The 26,534-nt window shown below is 40.9% G+C and overlaps 2 protein-coding genes across 4 annotated transcripts; one reads left to right on the forward strand and one right to left on the reverse strand.

The window, feature by feature from the left end:
* Positions 1-4,174: 4,174 nt before the first annotated feature.
* On the reverse strand, positions 4,175-19,378 carry mpst (mercaptopyruvate sulfurtransferase). Of its 3 annotated transcripts, XM_003220941.4 has the most exons (4): positions 19,285-19,378; positions 14,381-14,489; positions 5,709-6,361; positions 4,175-5,039 (listed from the first exon to the last, which is right to left on the reverse strand). In XM_003220941.4, exons 2-4 carry the CDS (start codon positions 14,395-14,397, stop codon positions 4,741-4,743), a joined length of 969 nt encoding a protein of 322 aa, XP_003220989.1. In that variant the 5' UTR covers positions 14,398-14,489; positions 19,285-19,378; the 3' UTR covers positions 4,175-4,740. The 3 variants fall into 3 exon arrangements, with proteins under 3 accessions (XP_003220989.1, XP_003220988.1, XP_062839051.1); XM_003220940.4 differs by lacking the exons at positions 14,381-14,489; positions 19,285-19,378 and adding an exon at positions 10,668-10,823; XM_062982981.1 differs by lacking the exons at positions 14,381-14,489; positions 19,285-19,378 and adding an exon at positions 7,206-9,922.
* Positions 14,753-25,731, forward strand: tst (thiosulfate sulfurtransferase). Its single transcript, XM_003220942.4, has 2 exons — positions 14,753-15,387; positions 25,234-25,731. Exons 1-2 carry the CDS (start codon positions 14,793-14,795, stop codon positions 25,530-25,532), a joined length of 894 nt encoding a protein of 297 aa, XP_003220990.2. The 5' UTR covers positions 14,753-14,792; the 3' UTR covers positions 25,533-25,731.
* Positions 25,732-26,534: the final 803 nt, after the last annotated feature.

The following is a 26,534-nucleotide window of genomic DNA, read 5'->3' on the forward strand; positions in this document are numbered from 1 at the left end:
AGTACTTTTTTTTGCAGATGTGTTTCCTCACTTGCAGAAGTGTAGAAATGCAGAGCAGCGGCTTCCCTAAACTGGTATTGCTAAATGCTTTTAACAAATTGGGGGGTCTTTCAAAAACAAAAAAGGCACCTTACTGTTTTCCAGATTATAAAACAGGCTTTATATGAAGTGTAGATTATTTGTGGCATACCTGAAAACTCTCCTGGAACCCTTCCCACTGCATTTTCACCAGGAGTTATCCCTTCCCTTCGTCAACTTTCCCGAACCTGGTGCTCTCCTAATTCAGTAGATTGCAGCAGTGTGTTCCCATCCTCTGGTCTTCCAGAGATATTGGACTTTAGCTCCCAGAATCCTGCAAGATCATCAGGCAAGCCGGTTGAAGCTTCTGAGAGTTCAAGATCCAAACACCTCGAGAACTACAGTTTAGGAAAACATCAAGCAACTGAAATTGGGATGACAAGAGGTACAAGCCAAAACATCTAAATATCACCAAGTTTGCCCTATACTGGGGATGCTGGTGAGCAAAGGTAGTGGTGAGAGATTATGGGAGTTGCACTCCAACATCTAGAACGACTGTTGTCTGTCCATGTTATATAACACAATTTGGCCACATCAGAAAACTTCATAATGAAAAAGATAGTGTAATTTTAAATGTGAAATATTATTCCATATCATTGTTTTCCGCCAAGGGGCAGTCTAAACAGATTGTGTCATTAGGGATGGAAAGAATATTTGAAAATGTTCTTAAAATAGTATGTCTCTTAAATTAAGTAATTCTGGTGAGAAGCAATCGGAACTGATAAGAATCTTTGCATGCTACTAATTTTGTATAAAATTTGAAGAAAGTTATTTTGCACTGAAAAGAGTGTTTTCTGCCCAGAAAGTAGTATTTCTGCTGCAGAAATATTATTTTCTATGTAGAAAATGCTGTTTTCAGTACAAAACAACCACATGTATATTTTGTACAGAATGAGACCAGAATTGCAAATGACCTTCAAAAACTAAATTGTTTTTTAAGACTTTCTAGCAGACGGAAGAAAAGTATTCCTAAAATTATTCATTCTTTCATTTGAGAAAAAATTAGTGAAGAATTACATCCCTGTGGTGAGCTAGCCAATTCAAGATTAATTCACCCTTTACTTATACTAATTATTACTTTTGGCCCTGCAGGAAACCTTTTAAACATACTCTGCTGCAGATGAACCAAACAGAGAAAGGAACCTTAACATCCTGATAAGACTATTGAGTACGTGCCCAAATCATTCCTTTTAGCTGTAACAGCATATTCAACCAATTTAGCATGCATTATCTCATATACGTACCCATCATTGATGTATAATTCATACCTAATACCATTTTCTTTTCTTTTTTTGGGATCTACTCCATTAACTGGGCTATACTTAAATATATCTAAGCTATATTGGCATTTTAAGAGCACTGGCAACTTTTAAATTGCAATATCATCAAAGGCCAAACGGTCACTCTTTTAAAAGAAAAGACTTGCAGCTTTGGTAAGCATATTCTTGTAACTATGTCACTGGAAGTAACAAGAGATCTGCTCCAGATAAATAATTATAACAGATCTGAAACATCATGGGGCAACTGTCCTCCTGTCCCCTATAAATGCCACAGGAAGGATGAAGAAATGCATTCACTGATTGAATCTTGAAAGAAAACCACAGCCAGAGTTGGGAAATGTACATTTTAAAATTACAGCTCTGGTGGCCACAACTCATGCTGGCTGGAGCATTTTAGAAGCTGCAGTAAAAAATAGAGGGTATTTTCTGTCTACCACCTGCCAGGTAAATTGAGCAAAAAGGCTGCACACTTCCCAGAGCAAAGGAAGTCATTGATGAGAAATAAGGTGGGTGAGAACCTCTCCATCATGCCTGAGCTTCAGTCTAGTAAATCAAAATTATAATGCTTTGATTCTACTTTACCTACCTTAGTTAGAACAAAGGGATTTGTAGTTCGGGGGGGGGGGGGGGTTGTTCTAGTGCTCTCAGTCTAAGAATTTTAAATACCTCTCCCTAAAATACAAGATCCCAAGTTTCCACAGGATAAATTCACAACAGTTACAATAGAATCAAAGTGCTATCACTCTTTTTTGAGAAAGCGCTCTGGTGAATGGAATTTACTATTTGTAGAACTTTATATCCATGAATTTAATCCAACAAATCCCAGCAGTCCTAATCAGAAGAGATGCTAGCAACTGGAGTCTAACATAATCCGAAGGTGCTGTAATTCCCCACCCAATCTAGTTCCCGAAATTGCTTTTGCTCTCCCAATCACTTTTTCATTGCATCTACTGGACTATAATCCTAAGAAAAGTAATCATTTCATTTCTGGAATTGGTAAAATGCTCTTGGTTGGTCCCTTTTGTTTCTTTTCTCTTTTTTGGAGAAGAGAGAATAAAATGTGGGTAAATAAATACACACAGCTTGACTGGAGGAGGCTGATGTCTTTTTAGTATTTACTGCACCATGGGAGGACACAGATACTATGTGAATTCAAGTTGTGACCTACAAAGCACAAGGAGAAAAAGTAGATCAAAACTGACTTACAGAACTGTGTCATTTGCAGAAGGAGGACATTTCAGGCACTCATCTGTTTCATAACAGCACCAATAAAAATGCCCTCCCCTACCTAAATTACATGGAAATAAAGAAAAGTTAGTGTAACCAAAAATATTTTTAAAAAATCATATGACAATTTAAAGACTAACACATTGAAGAAGCAAAGACCACTAGCATTGAAGAGATGATCCTACGCCATCAACTCCGCTGGCCACGTTGTCCAAATGCCTGATCGCCATCTCCCAAAGCAGTTACTATACTCCCAACTCAAGAGTGGGAAACATAATGTTGGTAGACAGAAAAAGTGATTTAAAGATAAGCTCAAAGCCAACCTTAAAAACTGGGGCATAGACACCAAGAACTGGGAAGTCCTAGCCCTTGAGTGCTCTAATTGGAGGTCAGCTGTTACCAACAGTACTGCAGAATTCGAAGAGGCACGAATGGAGGGCTTAAGAGAGAAACATGCCAAGAGGAAGGAGCCTCAAACCAACCCTGACCGGGACCGCTTTCTGTCTGGAAACCGATGTCTTCACAGTGGAAGAACATGTGGGTCAAGAATAGGGCTCCACAGCCACCTACGCATCCACCGCCAGGACCATCATCCTCAAGCTACGGGGGATCGCCTAAGTACATACATTTGTCGACCACAAATGCTTATATTGTACTACATTTAGTAGTCTTTAAAGTGCCACAGGACTGTCATTTTTCCTGTAAGGCAGAAACATGGCTATTTGGAAATGTAGGTAATCAGAAGTTGGTGAGTACTATTAGTAACATGGAGGTGTGCCTACGTCCGGCTTACTTGTGTATGCTCCTTTTCAGACATGGTGCCAGGGACTGTTCTTCTGCCATTGTGGTCCATCCTAATACATGCAACTGAAGAAGCTGCTGGTTCTTACTAGTGCTAGGAGAGCAATTTAGTTCCTGGAGAAAGGAAAATGAAAGTGCATTTTGACCCATGGGTGCACTTCCATTTCTATCTATTACCCAACTGGGTCCAATTGCTATGTCAGGCTCTAAATCACTTCCACCTCTCACCAGCAAGCTTGGCTTGATAGCTGCCAGACTACAATGAGAAACATGGAATTGTGCAAGCATGACATTGTGTGTAAGCCAATGTGGTGCAGTGGTTTGAGCGTTAGGCTACAGCTCTGGAAACCAGGGCTTAAATCCCTGCTTGGCTATTGAGTAACCCTGGGCAAATCACAACCTCTTGGACTCTGAGGAAAGCAATGACAAACTTTTTATGCAGAAATCTTGCCAAGAAAACCCTGTAATAAGTTCATCTTAGGGTCACTATAGATCACAAACAACTTGAAGGAACAAGAGGTAACAAAGAGCTATACAGTATTCTAATGTAGAATGTCCGCCTTTATGTGGAAGGCATATTGAGTTCCTTTCTGTTCCAATAATGAAAACAAATTCCTAGGTAAATGTCATTTGCACCAAGTGCCACTTGGTTAGATATAAAATAACCAGAGCTGGCAAACCAGAAGCCTGCTCATCTCTACTAATCATAACAGCTGTTGTAGACAAACTTTTAAAAAAAGAAATATATCAAAATGCACACAGAGTAATGAAAACAATAAACTGGTGAATACTTTAAAAGTTGCGTTTAATTTTAAACAGGATCTTCATAATCTGACATTGTTTTTTAAAAATGAGTAAAAATGTCATTTCAGATTGTATGAAAAAATGATTGCAGGTAGGAAAATGTAGTGTTTGAAAATGTCACTTTGTGAAATATAAATCATAGAATCCCTCATTAATGATGGATAGGGGATTCTGGAAATCACACTCTCCAAAAGTTACTGTTCCAAGCTCTGGAAAAATTAAATAATTTGCCACGGTTAGAGTGCAAAATTAATTCCCAAAATGTGCCCTTTTCCTGTGTTGTGTCCAGTAAAGCAGACCCCCCACCCCCCAAATTCTCATATTCAACAGCAAAATATTTTTGTCTTGCCATCCCATAACCAGTGCTTTGCTCCACCCTAAACAAGTGCTGTGGGATGGGACACCATCCCTTCCCATAAAAGTAGGCAATACAATGGGACCACAAAACACCCACATTAATTACAGCAGAACATCTTAATCATTGTTAAGGCTGTCCTCTTCCTAGTGTCAAGGCAACGTTTCTGCCTCAACTGAGGCTGATGGCTGTATCTCACTGGATCTTCCCCCTGCTTTCTGAGATGATATGCTCAGGCCGTGCCCTCATGAACCACTCTACCCAAGCGCCATCATAAATGGCCACATCAGGCTTTCCACACAGGTATGCCCCCAGTGCCACATGGCATGCTGTGACACCTGAACCACAAGTGGCCACGAGAGGTTTGGAGAGATCCACTTTCTTCTCCTGAAACAAGCTCTGAATCTTCTCAGGGCTCTTTTCCAAGCCCTCCTCAGTTAGGAAATCGGTGAATGGGATGTTTACTGACCCAGGGATGTGGCCAGGCTCAATACCTGGAAGAAAAATGAAAGCATTTCTAAACAAAGAACCTGACTGGAACTGACCACTATTCTTGTGAAGAATTGCACACTGATCCTACCGGTATGTGAACTCTCTGGGACTTACTTACGAATACACATATATAGGGTTGTGTCTTAAACCATCTTAATTTCAGCCAATTCATGATAGGAAACAAGAACAGGAACATGTTACTTGTGAAATCAAGCCTTACTGTATTTCAGCAATGCCTATCTGCAAACTCACACTCGATGCATGAGAAAAGTAAATCAGGACTTGGAAAGGTTCCTTGACTGGTTTTCCCTTCCCCAAGTAATTTTTCCCATGTACTGGCTTTAGACCTAGCATAAATCAGCAAAAAAAAAGCAAAAATCTTTATGATTATCACAGTATTTGCATTTGAAGATCTGGTAAGTTAAATTTAAATGCACTTAGAACAATAGCTTTCCAACACTTTGGACTCCGGGATGTAGCTGGACTACAATTCCCATCATTTCCAAACACAGATTGTCTGGAGATGATGGCAGTTGTAGTCAACAAATGTTTACAGACTTATGATGGGAACAAATATTCCTAAAGCTTCTTCTCTTCTTGTTCCTGGTGAGTGCTATCCTTTTTTGAACAAAATTAGCCCAATACTTCTATCCTTAGACATAATGTCTTACCTTCCCGGGGCTCAGGCTCCACTCCCCTAAATCGTCCAGCAGCGCGTGCATCAACAACCTGGAAGTGCTGCGACTCAATGTTCTCCTTAATGTCCTTGTGGGTCTTCACCATTGAGTTTTCCAGGGAGGCATGAAATTCAGCTGAAGCGGAACGGCTCTTTCCGGAGCTGACTGGGTACCCTTCCCGCAGCCAGTTTTTCAGTCCCCCGTCTAGGAGGGAAACGGCATCGTGCCCAAAAACCCGGAACATCCACCAGACACGAGGAGCTGAAAACAAGCCCTGATCACTCGCATCATACACCACGACATGGGAGTCATTGCTCACACCCAGTTTCCCCACATACTCTGCAAACTCCCCTGCTCTGGGGAGCATGTGGTCATAAGGTGATGCACGATCGCTGCACTGGTCTATGTCGAAGAAAGCAGCACCAGGGATGTGCCGTTCTTCAAACTCTTTCTGGGGGTCACGCTTCATTTTGGGGAGATACCAGGAGGCATCTAAGAGTCGGACAGCCAACCCAGACTGAGATGACTTAATTGCTTCAGACACCCATTTAGCAGATACCAGAGCTCGATAGAGAAGCTGCTGAGACATTGCGCCTGAGTCCTGTTTGACTTCAGATGAAAGCTGGGACTTCACTGGACTTTCCACACTGTGATTTAAAAAAATGTATATAGGATATAACTCACAAAATCAATTAAAATAAACACCTGGGATATAAATATAATGCATTACAGATAACAAACATTAAAAGATACCATTTATGCAATGAAAAATAGTTTAAAACTTAAAAAAATACCAGCCCAATCTTACAAATTGCAATACAGGTGAAGGTCCACAAGGCATAAATCAATATTTAAGGGAAAGTAGATGGCCAAAGTCCCAAGTTCTCATTTAGATAGAGGCCAGATGCATTGTGACCTGAGGCCTTCTGTGGGGGCCAAATTGGGTTTTAATATTTTCCAGTTCTTCTCCCTGCTTCCCCCGCCCATCCAAAAAAAATCATCCAAATCTTTCCCAAGCTTTGGTTCTTGGCCCAAGTAACTAGGATATGCTAAAAAAACTAGGATAAACTAACAAGGAGCTCAAGCATTTCCTTCTCTTATTTATTTACTGAGTCATTTTAGTACTGTTTTCCATAGTAAGCCTCTTAAAGCATTTTACAGTATGTATTTCCTTGTACAGCCAGTCCTCAAGTTATGAACAAGACAGGTTCTGTATGTAAGTCAGAACAGACACATTTTAAGCGTAACTCCAGTCAAAAATATAAGGCAGCTTCTTGCTGTTTTTGTTGTTGTAATTATTATTATAATATATGTATCCCACCTTGAGAGCTAGTATGATATAGTGGTTTGAGTCCTGGACTAGGATACATTCTTGCTTATCCAAGAAAACCTACTGGGCTCCACAATGGCGAATCCTCTCTGGACTTGAAGACAGACAACAATAAAAGACGGTGTTCACAGCCACACTGCCACTGTCTTGTGATAGCTTACCACCAGCAGAAAGGGTAGAAAAGGGCAGATCTTTCTCAAGCTTCTTTCAAGTCCTGAAACTGCAGAATAATGTGAAGGGAAAGAATTGCCCAACCCCAACCACAGCAAAACTGGCAGCTCTGCCATGAAATCCTAACTTTCTCGGCCAGAGTTGCTTTGCTTTGTGATCAACCTTTTATAAAGGCTGCTGGACAAAAGGCAAGAGGAACACAGGAAGCTACTGAATGCTGAATTAGGCCACTGGTGTATACTGTTAACTATGCCTGAAAATGGTTCTCTCCAGGATTTCAGATAGCATTCTGGCTTTAGAATTGCTAAGGGAAAAACCAACCACTTTCCTGATTATAAAACAGCATGTGGCTCAAGAAAAGCATGGAGGCCTCTTCCTTTCACTTTTGTTATCAGACTTCAGCATGACATCTCATCATGAAGAATGCACGAGTATTCACTCTTCTGCTATCTCCAGACACAATTCATGGTGGTTCTACAAAGCACTCTCTTGCTGTGGCGCTCTCACTAACCTGCTTTTGTTTCTTTCAATTTAATATACTTTTTGGAAAAGCAATGCATGATCTCACACTCATGTCTCCATCGAAACAGCTAATGCAAAGCTATGGCTATTCACAAATCTGCAGGCTGTTCGGCTTTCAACAGATGCTTAAGTGGGAACATAGCTCTGTATAAATACATTTTTTTGCCTTCAGTCTGGAAACATGGTCAGCTGAGCCTGACTTAATGGAGGGTGTACTTCATCCCTCCATTCTCCTCCACTAAAAGCTAATGTTGTCACTTGGCAGATTTCTGTGGCACATTTTGCCGACAACTGGACTGCTGTCTGAATTGAAAACTATGTGGTGGGGTTTATCGGGGGAACCGATTTCCCATGGCAAGACTTTTCAAAAGCAAACTGTACATTCACACACAAAAACCTCTCCTGTATCACCAACCACATTTGGTCCCATATCATTGTTATTTTCTAAAAAGAGAAGCAGTAGGGTTCACACTGAAAGCCAGCATGATATAGTTATTTGAGCACTGGACTGCAACTCTGGAGACCAAAGTTCAAATCCCTGCTTGGCCATGGAAATCAACCGGGTGACCTTGAGCAAGTCACACTCTCTCAGCCTCAGAAAAAGGCAAAGACAAACTCCCTCTGAATGAATCTTGCCAAGAAAACCCTATAAAGTCACATTAGGTCAGGTCACAACAAGTCAAAAACAACAAAGTTCACATAGGGATTGTTACCAATCCGGAGTCCTAAAATGTTACTGGATCTCAACTCCTAGAATCCCCAGCTTGCATAAACCGTGACTAGAGGATCCTGGAAGTTGTAATCCAATGACATCTAGATATCTAAGGTTAGAAACCATTGATGTAGAGCTGTCTATGATTAAAGATACCAGATTACAACTCTATACAGGCGATCCCCATGTTACGAACAAGATAGGTTCTGTAGGTTTGTTCTTAGGTTGAATTTGTATATAAGTCAGAACAGGTACATTTCGAAAGTGTAACTCCAGTCAAAAAATTATATATAATGGGGCTGTGGTGGCACAGGAGGTTAAGCCGCTAAGCTGCAGAACTTGCTGAATGAAAGGTTGGCGGTTCAAATCCACGGGACGGTTGAGCTCCCGTTGCTAGCCCCAACTTTTGCCAACCTAGCAATTCAAGCATATGTAGACCAATAGATACTGTTTCGGCAGGAAGGTTATGGCGCTCCATGCAGTTACGCAGGCCACATGACCTAGGAGGCGTCTATGGACAAGGGCTCTTCAGCTAAGAAATTGAGATGAGGACTACCTCCTAGAGCCGGACTCAGCTAGATTTAATGTCAATAATATATATATACACACACACATATATAATATATAAGTTTTGGAGAACACAGGGAACGGTTAACAACCCTGATGGCATTCCTCTGTACAGAAGATTTCACCTCACTCTCTGTCCCTGTGAGAATTGGATTTTGAAAAATGTGGCTTGTTGTGGAAACAAGGATTGGCAATAAAGCTTCAGTGGAGACACCTTTTCCCTACAAGAACTCTTCCTGGAGTGAATTTCCCTTCTGAGGGGTAAATTAGATTTCTCTCACTTTCTGTTATCTCACCTCCCTTCTTAACTGTGAGTCATTTTGTAAATCTGATGTTTGCAACTTGGGGACTGCCTGTACTTCAGGGCTAAGCAAGTATCAGCCTCCAATGGTTGATAGACTGTAATCCTCATCAGCTCGTCCAATATATCCAGTGATAAGGATTGCTATGAGTTGCAATCCAACAGCAAAGAGAGGGCAACACTGCATCCACTCTTGCTATATAAATTTTCCTTATTGAATTCGATGGAGTTTCCTGGACTCTTACATTGCAGGTCATTCGATAATTATACCAAGTTTTATAACTGATCGATTGGTGGAATTTACTACCACAAGATGTTGTAACGGGAACTTGCTTCAACAGACCAGCAGTCAGATGCAGCTACGGAAGGTGTTACTTATAATAGCTAAATGGAGAGAGTCTGGCACCTTCTACACTGCCATATAAAATCTAGATTATCTGCTTTGAACTGGATTATATGGCAGTGTAGAAGGGGCCACAATGTGTATAGTGATCAGAGCACCAGGCAGGGATATGGGAAAAGTGTGCCTCCCTCAATTTAAAGGCCAGAATATTATGTTGCCTCTGTCTCTTATATTTCATGCCTTAAATCAGGCATGGTCAAATTTGGGCCCTCCCTCCAGGTGTTTTGGACTTCAACTCCCACCATTCCTAACAGCCTCAGGCCCTTTCCTTTTCCCCCTCAGCCGCTTAAGCGGCTGAGGGGGGAAAGGAAGGGGCCTGAGGCTGTTAGGAATGGTGGGAGTTGAAGTCCAAAACACCTGGAGAGAGGGCCCAAGTTTGACCATGCTTGCCCTAAATGCTCAGAAGCACTCCCATTTACAGCTAATATGACCTCTATAGCAAGTGCCAGAAGAAAATACTCCCTTGCCCAGTCTCCTGGGAGTTGTAGTTTTGCAAGGTCTTGCGCCTTCTCTGCCAAAGAGTACTGCTGCCCCACAAAGTACAAATCCCAGGATCCCATAGCATGGAGCCATGGCAGTTCAAGTGGGGTCAAACTGCATTAATTCTATGTGTAGATGCTGCCTTGGACAACACAGGAACTTGGTCAAAGCAAGGTGTGAAACGTACTGGAGCCTGTAGGAGGCCAGGTTTTGTTTGTAGCAGGCCAAATTCCTACTAAACCAGTATGTATTCCTTAAAGTGTTTTTTAAAAATGTTCCTCCATTGTGCATGGCGGTGTTGATGTGGGTCACAGCCCCCAAATAGCTGACCTAATGCCCAGTTTTCATACATCCCCAGCTTCTGTACACCCATCGGATCCAACTGCATCAATTCTGCAGTGCAGATGCACCCTTAAGGGATCCAGTTTTGGCGCGGAAATCCTCCCCCAGCTGCAGTCCCGACAGACCTCTGCGCCACTTTGCACGGGATGATGGTCAAGGAGGAAAACTGCGGCCGGCTTCCTGCAAGGGCTTCACACGTCTCCTTCCTCGTCCATTAATCGGCGCCTCCCCTGCTTTGGGCGGAGCCAAAAGACCACGGCCCATTTTCCCATCCAGTGGAAGGAGAGGAAGAATGGGACAAACCAACTCGCGGCAGAGAACGGGGGGAGCCGATACACAAAGAGTTGATCCGAACGGGGTGGGAAAATCGCGCCTTCCTCCTCTTTCGAAGCTGCATCTACACCGTAGAATTAATGTACTTTGACACCACTATAACTACCATGGCTCGATGCTATAGCTCTCTCCACTAAAGTGTACTCATGCCTCGCTAAACTACAACTTCCATGATTCCATAGCATTGAGCCGTGGCTGTTAAAATAGTGTCAAACTGCAATAAGGCTTCAGAATGTAGATGCATCCTAGGACTGGACCTGGAACAAATAGTGCATCTGCACTGTAGAATTATTGCAATTTGATACCACTTCAACTGCGATGGTTCAATCTTGGGATTTGTAGTCTTGTGAGGCACCAGCATTTTTGGCAGCAAAGGATATAGACCTTGTAGAACTACTACAAGGTGGTGAAGTGTGTTAAAGCACTGAGCTGCTGAACTTGCAGACCAAAAAGTCGCAGGTTCAAATCCCGGGAGCAGAGTGAATGCCCGCTGTTAGCTCCAGCTTCTGCCAACCTAGCAGTTTGAAAACATGCAAATGTGAGTAGATCAATAGGTACCGCTCCGGCAGGAAGGTAACGGCACTCCATGCAGTCATGCCGGTCACATGACCTTGGAGGTGTCTACGGACAACGCCGGCTATTCGGCTTAGAAATGGAGATGAGCACCAACCCCCAGAGTCAGACATGACTGGACTTAATGTCAGGGGAAAACCTTTACCTTTATCTTTACCTTAGAACTACTAATCCCTGAATTCCATGGCATTGAGCCAGGACAGTTCAAGTGGTGCCAATCTGCATTAATTCTACAGTGTACTTGCATCACTGGAACAAATGAGCAGAGTTTTACAGGCCCTGGCAGGCATCTTCCATGATGGGAGGTCTTACACCAGATGTATCTTCCTTATCAGAAACGCTTGAGACCAAAAGTATTCAGTGTGTCAGGTTCCCCCCCCCCCCCCATTTTTGAATACTTGCATATACATAATAAGATTACTTGGAGACAGGACCCAGTTTTAAACACAGAATTCATTTAGGTTTTGTATACTTTACACACATAGCCAAAGGTATTTTTATATCGAAGGTTTTCAATAATTTTGTGCAAGAAACAAGGTTTTGTACCTTGAGCCACCAGAAAGCAAAGGTGTCCCCTATCTCAGCCACCCATATGGACAATTTTGGATTTTAGTAGATTTTGGAATTCCAGATGAGGAATGCTCAGCCTGTCCAAGGAAATTACACATCAAAGATGTGAAATGGGCAAGCAATAAAACCATTTAAATCAACAAATGATAGTCTGTTGATTTAGGGTTACATCAGAGCCAAGCTCTATAGCAACAGGGCATGATCTGGAGCTAGCTCAGCTGTAGTGTGTGTTTGCCTATATGGATGCACATATACATAGATACACAGACACGCACACACACACACACATAAATACACACATATATACATGAATGCTTACATACATACACTCCTCATACACAGATTTGTTACATCATTACGGTTCCATCTTTCACATCTTGACAAATACTGCATTTGCTGCAGTTTGGTTCCAGGATCTCCAAAATCCTTGGATGCTCAAGTCCTATAATATATAATGTCATAGTAAAATGGCAACTCTTATATAAAATAGCGAACAGCTGAAATGAGTACTAGTGAGACCTTGAGGCTCTGCCAAATGGGAGACTTTGGGTATGATGATGCATCAGTCTAGTGCATTGGTTCTCAACCTGGCATCCCCAGATGTTTTTGGCCTTCAACTCCCAGAAATCCTAACAGTTAGTAAACTGGCTGGGATTTCTGGAAGTTGTAGGCCAAAAATATCTGGGGACCCCAGGTTGAGAACCACTGGTCTAGTGCGAAGTTTACATTTTGGATTTTTTTGTATATTATTGAGCTATGTTTGGTTGAATCTGTGGTCACAAAACCCATGGATACAAAGGGCCAACAGTATGAGGATTAATCTTGACAGGCTGATTCTTTCCTGCCTTATGTCTTTTCTGTCTCTTCCACTCTCCCCTATGACTTTTGTCAGGACTGGCAAAATATACTTTTCCTTCAGTGCAAGACTTATGGAGCTTCAAATGGGACAGCAACTTTATCAATTACTATTGCATTCCATAGAGCTGATGGAAAGTTTGGTAGAGTCTTCCCAGGCCTCTTAGTGCAGCACAAAGGCTACAATGCCTTGAACTCACAGCTCAATTTTCAAAACGAAACAAGATCAATCTTGAGTTTTGTGCAAATTGTATTGCAGTCAGTTCACCAGCTGACTAAAAAAAAAAAGCAACAACTTATCTGGTTTTTCCCCCTCTCCTTCCTAGTCACAGGGCTAAGAATGAGACAAAGAAGAAACATAGAGAAGAAGGGGAGAATGGGGTGAATGACAGGTGTTTATCCATTGCTTTTCCTTATTCCTTAGAGCTCTTTGGCTTCTCATGGATTCGGTTCTTTATTTTACCACAGGCTTCTTTGGTGAGCTTAGATGAGTCTTTTAAGCTGTGTGCGTGTGTAATAAAATGCATGAAGATAGAGCCAACTTTATAGTTGCTTCAGAGACTACACAGATAAATGAATGCAAACTATAGGAAAAGCCATTTATCCTAAACATTAGGAGAAACATCCTGATGATAAGAGCTGTTTAATAGTGGAATACACCACCTCAGAGTGTGGCAGAGGCTCCTTTTCTGGGGGGGGGGGGGGGTTAACAGGGTAGATAGCCATCTGCTGGGAGTGCTTTGAATGTGTATTCTTCTTGGCAGTGGGTTGAGTAAGATGGTTCTTGTGGCCTCTTCCAACTGATTTTAAGACATTCAAAAGGAAGCCTGCATTCCCACAACCTCACTGGAAATAGGGGGTTGTGATGCAATGTTTACTTAGCAATACTGTGTTCAGTAAAGTTTATTAGTAAGTATGTTATCGCCTGATGTTAATCTGATTTCAGTGCTTTGAAAAGTTCCCTAGAACACAATTTATGGCTGAACAGCCCATGCCACTGTCATGATTTGGAGATAGATAGATAAATAGGTAGGTAGATATGCATACATAATTCATATGCACACACACATACACCACAAATGACTATGTGTGAGCAATGATAATTCCCAGTGGGGCTCTTTGCTTCAAATCAGTGTGAACCTTTGGAAAAAATACTTTTGAACTAGAACTCCCAGAAACTGGCTGTTGTCTCATGACTATTTGAAACTGAACTTGAAAAGATTACTTTTAGAGCCCAATTCTCCCACCAATTTCTGAAGTTGTAGTTTGAAGAAGCGACGTTTCCCAAACTTTATCACAGGGAAAGCTCTATCAGAATTCTTAGATAGTTGCCAGTGTTTTAGAATCAATATGCTGGCTACCCTTGCAGCTTTCAATTTGTAAGGGAACTCTTTACCCTTTGTGACTCCATAGCCTTGGCACTTTTATGTGCCGGTTCCTCTTTCAGAGTTGCACTTTGTCCCACAGCAGTTTTAGTCAATCACCTCACCGTTGCACTGTCACTTACTTTGGCACTCGAGACATTTCGCCGTTCTCAGCACGTCCTCAAACAGCTGACTTTGAGATGTTGTCACATCACAGTGGGGGAGATAAAGTAACAAAGCACCTAGAAGGGACTGGGAGAGTGGGGAAGATGATTTGTTTTTGTTTCCTCCTAATGCTTCTTTTAAGTTCTCAAAACTTGACTGTTTTCAAGGGGGGGAAGGGTATTGCTGGGATTGTCAGCTGATTGTGGGAGGGTTTGAGCCAGTCCAAAGTGCAGGACGGAATAGGAATGAAGGTGGTTCAGGGCTTGTTCTCCGCCCCTTGTCCTCTGATTGGCCCACAGGCCACAACCAGACACCAGAGTTTGGGAATCTCTGCTCCACCCCCTTTTCCACACTGCCTTCTGCTAGCTGTTCAGAAGAGACTTGGCTAACATGGTGCAGCAAGCATTATATAGAGCCCTGGTCTCCACCAAATGGCTAGCCGAAGCTGTGCGGGCCAATAAGATTGGGCCTGAACTACGGGTCCTGGATGCCTCCTGGTATGAACCGGGTGGAAGAAATGCCCAAAAAGAATTCCAAGAACGGCACATCCCAGGTGCCTCCTTTTTCGATATCGAGGAGTGCAAAGACAAATCGTCACCCTATGAGCTGATGCTGCCCAGCGAGAAACACTTTGCAGAATATGTGGGCCACCTAGGTATCAGCAACCAAACGCACATTGTGGTATATGACGGGGACCACTTGGGCAGCTTCTATGCTCCACGGGCTTGGTGGATGTTCCGAGTGTTCGGGCACCGAACCGTCTCTGTATTGAACGGAGGGTTCAAGAACTGGGTGAAAGAGGGCCACCCAGTGACATCTGAGTTCACCAGACCAGAGCCAGCTGTTTTCAAAGCCTCCCTGAACAGGTCTCTCTTGAAGACCTATGAGGAGATCTTGGAGAACACTGAATCCAAACGCTTCCAGATGGTAGACTCCAGAGCTGAAGGGAGATTCAAAGGAACAGAACCTGAGCCAGGGAAGGAAGGTAGGAGAGACGGCTGGAATTACCTTCAGCTACCAAGAAATGTTTAACACATCAATTCTGAAGTGTGCCTTGGACCATACTCATTTGCTAATATTGATTCACTCCATCAGACCAGGAGAACATAACTTGTGGCCTCCCAGATGTTGTTGGACTGTAACTCCCAGCAGCTATAGGCAGTATTTAGTCATTGGTTAGAAGTCATGACAGTTGTAGTCCAACACCCTCTGGAAAAGCACAGGTTGGCCGCTTCTGTTTCAATGCTTTAGGCTGCAATCCTCTGCATTCTTACCTGGGAGTAAACACCAACTGAATAAAGTAGGAAGCTTTTCAAATAAACATGCATACGATTTAGTGATTGTGATGTCTAATGGGGGGCATCTGCACTATAGACTTAATGCAGTTTGACACCATTTTGACTGCCATGGATCAATACTACAGGATACTGTAGTATTGATTGGTGAGCACTCCTGGCCAGAGAAAGCTAAAAGGTTTGTAAAACTACACTCCCAGGATTCCATAGCATTGCTCCATGGCAGTTAAAATGGTGTCTAACTGCATTAATTCTACAGTATAGATTCCTACAAGATGTGCCAGTTCCCTTTGGAAAAATGGTCACATTTGAAGACAAGATGTCTGCCACCTCAGAAGAATGTTATTTTTACCAGTGAAGCAAAATATACAATTATATTCTTCCCTTAAGACTCTGTATCTGCTAGATCACTTGTTGGCATTCATGTTTGCTAGTAACATTTCAGCATACTGTTACAGTACGTTCACCAGTAACTTGATAATTGGGCTGCTGTTTCAAACTCTCTTTTCTTGTCTCTCATGTCCCTCTTTTTCCTTCCCATGGCTTAAAGAGCTGTTTAACTGGTTTTTCCCTTTTTATTATTGAATAACCAACTCTCCAAGAGTTACACAAGAAGTCCAAAGCACACTATCTCATCTCTTTCTCCTCTGCAATATTATCTGGGAGATTGTTGAGTTGTTTTTTGTTTTGTTTTCCTGGACAAAGGGCAGAGTAGAAAGGGGGAAAAGAGTGCATACCTATTGAACTTCTCCACTAACAATGAAAGATTGCTGCGTGCTTTTAAAAAAGTCAAGTTAACTATTTCTTAATGTCACCACACCCAGCCTTTCCAATATTCTGTTCAGTGCAAGAATCAAGATTCCTCTGTTATGCCTTATTCCAGCCATGAAATCACTTTCCTGGATAAGAATGCAAAGAACAGCCAGCCCTAGCTCTATGTTTGCTGGAATTAAGGACGCAGTACCCCTGTGAAAATGAAAAATCATCCATAAAGAAATACCTATTTTTTACCTCTCTCTAGGAATTTCTAGACCATCCAGGAAGATTCTATGTTTGATATCCTCTGGAAGCTGTCCATAGAATCATACTAGATGACCTAGAAGTTCCTAGACCAGTGGTTCTCAATTTGTGGGTCCCCAGGTGTTTTGGTCTACAACTCTCAGAAATCCCAGCCACTTTACCAGCTGTTAGGATTTCTGGGAGTTGAAGGCCAAAACATCTGGGGACCCACAGACTGAGAACCACTGACCTAGACAGTTCTCTCTACAAATCTCCAGGTCCTCCAGCATGACTGCAAGAAATTGACCATAAAGTCACGTACTTTACCTAAAGAGAACATTTTAATCAATTCCATGAATAATCAAATCAGCAAGTATGACAAAATGTAAATATAGTTATTGAATATACTGAAAAACAGGAGCCAGAATGGTGTAGAGGTTTGAGCATTTGGCTATGACTCTGGAATGAAGGTTCAAATCCTCATTCAACCATGGAAACCCATGGGTGGTCTTGCGTATATCACACTTTCTCAGTCTCAGAGGAAGGCAAGGGGAAAACCTCTCTAAACAACGCTGATGGAATTACCTTAGGGTTCCCATAAGTCAGAAATGATTTGAAGGCAACCAAACACAATAACAACAACTTCAAGGTTCTGAAATATGTCTTGTAAATATTAGTGTACTGGCATATATACCTGACATTGTCTGGGTGTTGGAGAGGCTGCTGTCCCTTCTGCTTTCTCACTTCTCCAGCTCTGAGAAGGCCTGCTTCTCAGTGTCTCCATGGCAATGAACAGACTCTCTTTGGGCCCTTCTACACTGCCATATAAATCAGTTCAAAGCAGGTAATCTGGATTTTATATGGCTGTGTTGAAGGGGCCTTTATGAATTTCTTCTTCCTTTCTCCATTTCCCTCATACACCTTCTCCTGCTCTCTCTCTCTTTCCTTTCTTTCCTTCTTCTCTTGCTTTTCTTTATACACCTTTCCCCCTTTCCTTTCTCATTCTTCCTTCCTTCCCTTTTTCTTTTCTCCCACTTCCCTTCTCCTGTCCTTTCTTTCTACGTTTTCTCATTATTTCTTTCCTTTCTCCCTTCCCCTCATACATATGTCACCTTGCTACAGACAATCTGCTTTATTTCCCAGTAACATGACAGAGAAGCTTAGACTTTTATATAGAGAGATCAATGCATTATTTCAGATGTTACATTATCCGGAGGGCTCCAGTGGATAGAAAACTGATTTCTAAAAAATCAATGCAAGTACAATAATGGCCCCTTCTACACTGCCATAGTGGGCCACCGTGGCAGAGCAGGTTAAACTGCTAAGCTACAGAATTTGCTGAGCAAAAGGTCAGCAGTTCGAATCCGCAAGACGGGGAGGGCTCCTGTTGTTAGTCCCATCTTCTGCCAACTTAGCAATTCAAATACATGCAAAAGTGAGTAGATCAATAGGTACTGCTTAGGCGGGAAGTTAACAGCACTCCATGCAATCCTGCTGGCCACATGACCAAGGAGGTTTCTACAAATAATGCTCCCTTGCTCTAACCCAGTGGTGCTCAACCTGGGGTCCCCAGATGTTTTTGGCCTACAACTCCCAGAAATCCCAGCCAGTTTACCAGATGTTACGATTTCTGGGAGTTGAAGGCCAAAAATATCTAGGACCCCCAGCTTGAGAACCCTTGCTCTAACCCTTTTCAGAGCTCTTTCTTGTGTCCGTCTTATTGCTCCTCCCACTGGGGTATAAAAGGAAGGCATGAAAGCAGCTGTGGGTCATTCCAAACACAGCTGTCTTACTGTGCAATTGTTTGCTACCTTAAGTTGCTGTTCTGAGACTTAAAACTCTGTTAATTGCTGTTAGTGTTTTCTTTCATCCACCTGACTCCAGAAGATGCTTAAACATCTATCAAAGCAACTGAATGTTTTTGAGTTAATGGCAAAAAAGCCAAATATTGATAACCAAGAAGGCAGCAGGTTGAGAACCACTGCAGCAGCTGGTACTGATGAAGACCCCAGAACATGCACATCTGGATTGCAGGTTTAAACTGAGGAAACTGGAAATTGAGTCTCATCTAATCCAAACTCTGCCAAACAAGAGCAAAGTCAAGAAGCTGGTTCATTGTGAAACCTTGGACTTTATATGAACAAGACTATTTTTGATGACCAAGTGAAAGCTCAATTAGTGCAAAATTCATGAAATCTATTGCCAGAATAAGTGTTTCCTGTGCCTACTCATTTCATGTACAAGGTGCACTCTGTAAGTACTGTGTAGTGTTTGGAGAAGTTGGGGAGTTAAGGTGATCATCAGAAGCTTGGTTCATTGGTTGCTAAACCATTTTTGTGTAGGAAAGATGCAATAAAAGTCTTCAATGGATACCAAAAAACAGAGTACTATCAGAACAACTTGTGCCTGGCTGAAAACGTCTTGCTAATTCCCAGTGGAAAATGCCTTGATGTAACCCATCATCATGATAAAGGAAAGCAGAAGAAAACAGGAAAACAGAAAGAAACTTCTGCCAATTCTGGAAACTATTGTCTTTTGTGGCAACAAGCACTGGCTTTGAGAGGGAGAAATGATTCAGGACCTATTACCTGTGAAGAACCTTTGCACAATGATGGTAATTTTAGGGTCGAGTTGAGATCTCATGCTGGATCAGGAGACACTGACCTAAAAAGTCATCTCAAAACTGCAGCTATAAATGTCCAATATACTAGTCTTCAAATACAAAATGAACTAATAAACATTTGTGGTGACAAGACAGTCAAAAATTGTTGAAGGATGCAATGCATCACAATGTTTCTCTGTTTTGGCAGATTAAACTCTGGATGTGAATACTGAAATACTTCAGACCAGTTATCTTTCTTGGTAAGGTACAGTGATGTTGAAGGAATAAGAGAAGACTTTATAGGCTTTGTGAAGACAGGTGATAGGTGAAGAACTTGCAAGCATTATTTTGAAAACACTAGAAATATTGGGCAGAACTTGCTATACTTGTATGGATAGGGTTATGATGAAGCAGCTAATATGAGTGGTCATATTAGTGGAGCACAGGCAACTATATCACAAACATATGCAATGGCTGTCTACATCCATTGCAGTGCTCACTCACTAAAGCTAACTTTAGTAAAAACTTGCAGCATTCCACCTGTCTGAAACTGCCAAGGAACAATATCATCTCTGTGCAATTTCTTCAGAGTATCATCCATCAGACTGGAAGTGTTGCAGAAAAATATACAGCCTCTTGCCACTTTGTGAAACCTATAGGGTTGAGCAACATGATGCAGTTTTACATTGTCAAACTACAGCGTGGTGGTGAGAACCCTTGAAGAACTAAAAGGGAGTCCTCTGTAAAATAGTGAGACTTCTTCCCAAGCTGGATACCTTCTTTTTGTTGTTCTGAATATAGTAACCATATACATCCTAAGAAAGCTTCTGTAATCCTCACATCTGTTCAAGGCGGACTTGTAAAAGCAACATGCAGGCAACTTCACCAACACCAATGGAATATTATAGGATAAATGTGTACATCCCATTTCTGGACTTTTTCTGCAGTCAGTTTCAAGAAAGGTTTACAAGACATAGGGAAGTAGTTTAGGAATTGCAAGTGCTCCTCCCTATTAATAATGGTCATTTAAAATCCAACTTGAATAAGTGCACAGAACTTTACAATGAATGCCTTCAAGATAGAAGAGTTTGACCTGTAATGTAGAAAATGGAAGAAGATTAAACCTGCAGAAAACCATCAAATCTACTGGAAACATATTTTGTCTGTGATGGATAGTTTTTTCCTAATGTGAAGAAACTTCAGATTTCTGCAACATTGCCAATGTCAACAGCTAAAATTAAAGGTCGTTTTCAACTATTAAATGTTTGAAAACATACATAAGAAGCATAATGGGGCAAGAAAGACTGACTGGACTTTTATCTTGTAAATCGCCTAGAGCATCGTGGATGGAGGGCGATTAATAAGTAATTAAATGATGATGATGATGATGATGATGATGATTCGCTAAAAAAATAAAAAATTGTTTCAACCCCCTCATTTTTTTCTGCCTATAGATATTGAATCTCTGCATTTATGAGAATAGTTTTCACATAAATTGCATAGTGAAACTACAATAGTTTATGCCTTATGGCATGGACTTTGAAAAATGGGAAGCAAAAATAATAAGTAGTTGTTTGTGTCCTGTTCTTGCTCTCTGTAGGTAGACAAGCATTGCTTCATTCAAGTAAAAGAGGGTTTTTCTCATTCTTTTTGGTGGAGGTGAAAATGTTATGTGGGTTAAGAAATCTTTGATATGTTGTCTTTATAGTTCAGGAAAGAATCTTATTAAGGAAGAGACTTCATAATGATCACACACTAGCCGTGTAACTATACCCAAATTACAACTGTTCAGACTGGCTACAACTCTATAGAAGGCCTAGTGGACATCATAGTTCTTCAAGAACTGGGGTGCCAAAGATTTATCATCTTTGTTGTAAGAGCTCAGTTCTAGGCACACCTATTACAAGTTCCTATATGTTTGCTTAGGTCAATCATTTCTAAATAAACATATTTTGGAATTGGTGTCTTGGTTCCAACACAAAATTAACTGGTATTAAAAAAGATTCCCCCCTGCCTAGAAAAAGAACCCCAGTCGTTCATAGCTCTTTACAAAGCCTCTACTGGATCCCACGGTATTAAGGTTGTAAAGAGTATTCAAAAATAGTTTCAAAATAGTTGAAAAGTACATTTTTAGGGAAGGAGGGCACTAAGAAACCATCACAAGAAGAATCAGGGACAGACAGAATCTTTGCAGTTTGGGATCTATTATGTGCAATATTCACGCAAGGTTGTTTTACATTGGAAACATTTTCTGCCCAGGAATAACAAATGTATAATAATACAGTATGACCCCCATATCTACGGGACCAGGACCTGCAGTTTCATTTATGCACTCTAGGTATTATCTATGTCCTCCAGCATGACTTGAGGGTATTCTTGGACTGGAGGCCCTTCATTTCAATGCTGTTCACTATTATGTCTTGGTTTGTGTTTTCACATGTAGTCCAAAAACATATCCCCTTCGGATATAAGGGCAGTACTGCATACATACACATATATATTTATCACATGCAACATACAGATGTATAATTCTCCTGTAATTTTGGTCATATATGGGGCAACTGCATACACACCTTTACAAAATATCAAAATACTCATATTTGCACAGATGTTATATTCCCTGGAACTAGTCATTGTCCAGTTTACATGTTTTACTCATGCAGTGTGCTGTCCCTTCACCAAAGCTGTTGAAACAATCAATGTATCTGCAAAAACTAGAAAAACAGCTTTGACAAATGCTTAGATAAGTACTTTTCTGAGAAATAGTGTGTAATAGTTGGTTTATGGCTGTAGTTCTGAGTAAGTAGAGTGAGTTCTTCTAACCTTCCATGCAGTCATACTCCACACCCTGAAATACCTGGAAAAAGAACAAAACTGAACAAACACAATATACACTTGATCTACAGAACTAGATTAGCTGATTACCATCAGCTTCTTTGGGTGACTTTATATATTACGTTTATCTATAGGACTTCATTTTAGTTAATCTCTTTATAGCCTGGACTTTTAAGGTAGGTGGAATATGGTCATATTAACCTTCAGTGCACACATATAAAATTAAAATACCTGTTACAGACGTTTAGACCTTTCACACTATTGATTTGTTAGCCTTTGATCTTGACTACAATGTATAAAGTTGCTGACTTTTCCTATAACATTATTTTCCACACTTTGTGGGTGTAAATGTACTCTTGGGAATTTTTTACTTGATGAGGATAGTTGATCCCAGATGTATTTTGCCCTCAAGCCAGCTCCAGAAATAGGAATTGTATGTCTATTACTGCCAATATACGTTTAATAAATAAGCCTAATGCAGCCTTGGACTCACACAGACCAAGGGCAAGATGACTTCATTTTATCAGATATTGATAAACTAGTACTCTTATTAAAACTCACAATTGGATCCAAAGTCACATAGTAAATTACATAAGAAAGCAGAGATATGAACTTGGCTCTCCTGGTCCCAAGCCCAGCACCATGAACACAGCTCTAGAGTCTATATTGATCCTCTTAAATCAGTTGTAATGATGAAAAAAGGTATGGAAAGTGGAATATAGTGGAAGAAAAATGCAATAAATAGCATGAATAATTTGCATACATGGAATGCAAGTACTGTAATTGCAATTTGCATAATTAGAATAATTCTGCAAAATGTACAAATAAGGTAACTGGATTTTGAGAAGTGGAAAATGGCAATATTACCTGTAACCAGCCCCAGGCAACATTCTGGCTGTAGCTCTGTCCCAGATGAAATTTTGAACAGTCTACAAAGGAAGTCCCATCTAAGGTGCCATACAAGAATTAAAACTCTTTTGAAACTACTTCTAGTTCTAAATTCTCCTGTATTGTATCATTTATGTAGGCCCTGATCAAAATCTCTTTTTTTTGTTTCAGTTGAACCACTAAAAGAGTGTGGAATAAATGCTGTTATAAATCAAGTCAATAATGTCTGATTCTCTCCTTTTGCTCAACCTTCCAGATGCCGCGCCTCCTTTTATAATCTTACTGAGCGCATCCATTGCCCAGGAGAATTGATGGCCACCAGTCTTGCTCAGTCTGGGTGCTTTCTGATCAGTCAGGCATTGGATATTGGCCCCCAAATCTTGCCCTCACAATGTCACTGGCAACCACTTTATTAAAATATTATCCCTATGACAGATTCATCTCCTCATATGAATCATTTCTTCTTTTGTTCAAAATAAATCCTTTAAAACTTGCTAGTTAGTGCTCCACATTGTGATTCAGAGATGCATTATGGCATGGCATTGTGGCATGCCTTCACAAAAATAGCATCACTATGTGAGGCTGAAAACAACAGTGGCATAGTTGGCTCCCCCTCCAGTACCCATGTATGAGTAAGAAAAGCAGCAATCTCTTTGGAAAATTGTTTGGGAAATGTGCCACAGTTGTCTCCCACTATTCCAGATGGACATTTTTCGACTCATTTGTTTCTTGATTAGCTTCCTCTGTGCTCCTCAGGAATTGGCTGAAGAGCTCTTGACTTCCCCTGGATAACATTACAGGTCTAAAAATACTGAACTGAAAATAATTGTTTACTTTGTTCTGCCCATCTGACTGAAACATTTTACGTTGACTAGTAAACAAATCCTCAGGGGTTGACTTGCCTCAATCATATTTCCCAACTCTTGAGACCTAAATCTAGTCAATTGTGACAAGAACAATAAACCCACTGAATCAATGGAATTGGCAAAAAAAAAACAAAAAACCTTGACATCATTTAGTCATGAGTCTATCCTACAAATCTGAGAGTGACAATTAGATTTCGGCCTAAGACTGAAAAGGGCATTGTTGCGACTCCCTCTGAAGCAACGGCCAATAGATATGTTGGCTGCCATCTAATGTGTGGGAGTTCCCATTTACCTATCTTTTTATGTAAATATTTTATAGTGTCTACATAAAACAGAGATGATAATCATATAGCCTTCCAGATATTGTGGAATGCAACTCCTAGCAAATGTGCTATGCTATCTAGAATAGCTAGTATTCGCAGTCCAATATTTGGAGGCCATCATGATTGCTGTCCCTAATGTTAACTATCCCACTTTGCAGGGGAAAGCAAGATATAAATTGAATGATTGATTGATTAATACGTTTGATCTGTGACCCTTAATATGTACTTGGACTTCAACTCTCATCACTCTAACCACTAGCAGAAGCTGATAGGATTTGAGTCCAACAGGTACACCTTATGTATAGATATGTTAGAAAAAGATACATTTCACTAACACGTATTAGGAAACATAGTAAGAAGAACATTGTTGCCATCTATTCCAGATTGTGGGATTTTCATAATAATTTTACATCGATTTTTGGAATAGGATGTTGGATTAGATAGGCCAGGGTGAGGAAGGTGTGAGCTATCGGGCATATGTCACCTGACCCCATATTTACAGGGGTCCGGAAATACCCTAAACTCCCTGAAAGTGTTTAAAAATATTTTTATCCTTCAAACCACCCCAGATTTTTCAAAACTATTCTAAAATGAAGCAATTAAGTTTCCCCTATCTTACTACCACCCCCAATCCCTCAAAAATAGGCAAAGGCTGAACCAGAAGAAATGTCACATTACTTTTAGTCACACAAAAACATGCTGATCCAGCCCACCAGAATGGTGGGATGAAAAAGGGCTCCTTGCTCAACAGATTTGCTCACTCCAAAATAGGATTGTAATATTAGCTAACACAGCCTTAAGAAATCTTACTGAGATGATCTACTCTTTCCTGGTGATGTTACTGCTGATCTAGGCTACCAGAAGAGAATAACTGAAAAACTAAGCAAAATTCTTCACATCTTTCTTTTTTTTCAAATAGAAAAATCCATTTCTGATCAAGGACATGCTGACTGATTTGTATAACTGCTATAGCAACATGGAATATCACTGAAAAAATTCCTCTGTGTATTTTCCTTCTTCTAGGACTTGAACCAGGCCATATCCCAGGCTGTCTGAATATGCCTTTTTTCAATTTCATGACTAAGGAAGGATTTGAGAAGAGCCCAGAAGAAATCCAAAGCATATTTGAGGAAAAGAAAGTGGATCTCTCAAAGCCATTGATCGCTACATGCCGTAAGGGGGTCACAGCATGCCATATTGCCCTTGCGGCGTACCTCTGTGGCAAACCAGATGTGGCTGTCTATGATGGATCGTGGTCAGAATGGTTCCGCCGGGCCCCACCGGAACTAAGAATTTCAGAATGGAATCGTAAGAAGGGTTAAGCAAGGATTGTTCATCTACTATGTGGCCTTCCATCCTTCAAGCTGTGAAATTTCTTAATCATTTCTAATAAGATCTGACTAAAAGTGCAAGAATATGTGAAACTCTTAGTTGTTTATAATTTTCTATTTTCTAATCCATTATTGTTACTTTAAATTATCATAATGAGGTAAATGAATAAACAGAATATCAAATCGAGAAGACTTTTCTTTCTCTATTTTTTATTATTGGATATTGGTGAAGTCCCCATTATTGTCTCTATTCTCATTGATGGCATGTATCTTGCCGTTCCATTGCTTAAATCAAGGATGGGGTACTTGTGGTTCTCCACCTGTTTTTGGACTACAGCTTCCATTAGCCCTAGCCAGCATAGACAGATAAATTATAGCTGAAAGTTTTCTGGAATACCACAAGTAATTTACATCAGGCAGAGCATAACGTCCAATATGTTTTATAATCCACATAATGAAAAGCAAATTTTTACAATGTGAATTTTCATATATACAGAGCAACAGAAGAAAATCAGTTAGGGAAATCACATCCCAAATAAGCCAGGCCTCTTGGAAAACAATTTCACATGATGTCAAAATATCATGAAGCAGAAGATCACAGGTGCAAACTGTAGAATAAATACAGTAGTTTGATACTGCCACAGCTCAATAATATGGATTTTTCCCCAGTGTGCCATTATCACATTTGTGCCCGCTTGCTACAATGGTTTCTCTTGTGGAAGATTAGTGAAGAGCAGCAGCCAACAGCATGTGGACCAGCACTGATCCACACACCAGCAATTTGAGTAGCACTGACCTAGGAGACCCCTAAACTGATCCTCTACTTGTGCTTCTTTGTGTTTTTAATATAGTCCAGGGGAGAGCAAGGATGACTGAGTCCAGGCAGTAGTGCTGTGAGTAGATGTATTCCTTTTCTCTTCATGTTGGTTTCAGTTTCAAAAATCATGATTTCTCTTAAAGCCACTTTATTAATGAGGAGAAAATGGAGAAGGG

The sequence above is a fragment of the Anolis carolinensis genome, chromosome 5 (assembly GCF_035594765.1).
Source record: "Anolis carolinensis isolate JA03-04 chromosome 5, rAnoCar3.1.pri, whole genome shotgun sequence".
NCBI classification, from domain to species: domain Eukaryota; kingdom Metazoa; phylum Chordata; class Lepidosauria; order Squamata; family Dactyloidae; genus Anolis; species Anolis carolinensis.

What these genes read in the sequence shown, in the direction of transcription:
- mpst (XM_003220941.4), bottom strand. An exon ending in GGAGCCTGAGCCCCGGGAAG is followed by an intron (nt 5,040 to 5,708) that starts GTAAGACATTAT and finishes TTTTTCTTCCAG; the next exon opens with GTATTGAGCCTGGCCACATC.
- tst (XM_003220942.4), top strand. Translation starts at nt 14,793, where the DNA reads ATGGTGCAGCAAGCATTATATAGAGCCCTGGTCTCCACCAAATGGCTA. An exon ending in ACCTGAGCCAGGGAAGGAAG is followed by an intron (nt 15,388 to 25,233) that starts GTAGGAGAGACG and finishes TCCTTCTTCTAG; the next exon opens with GACTTGAACCAGGCCATATC.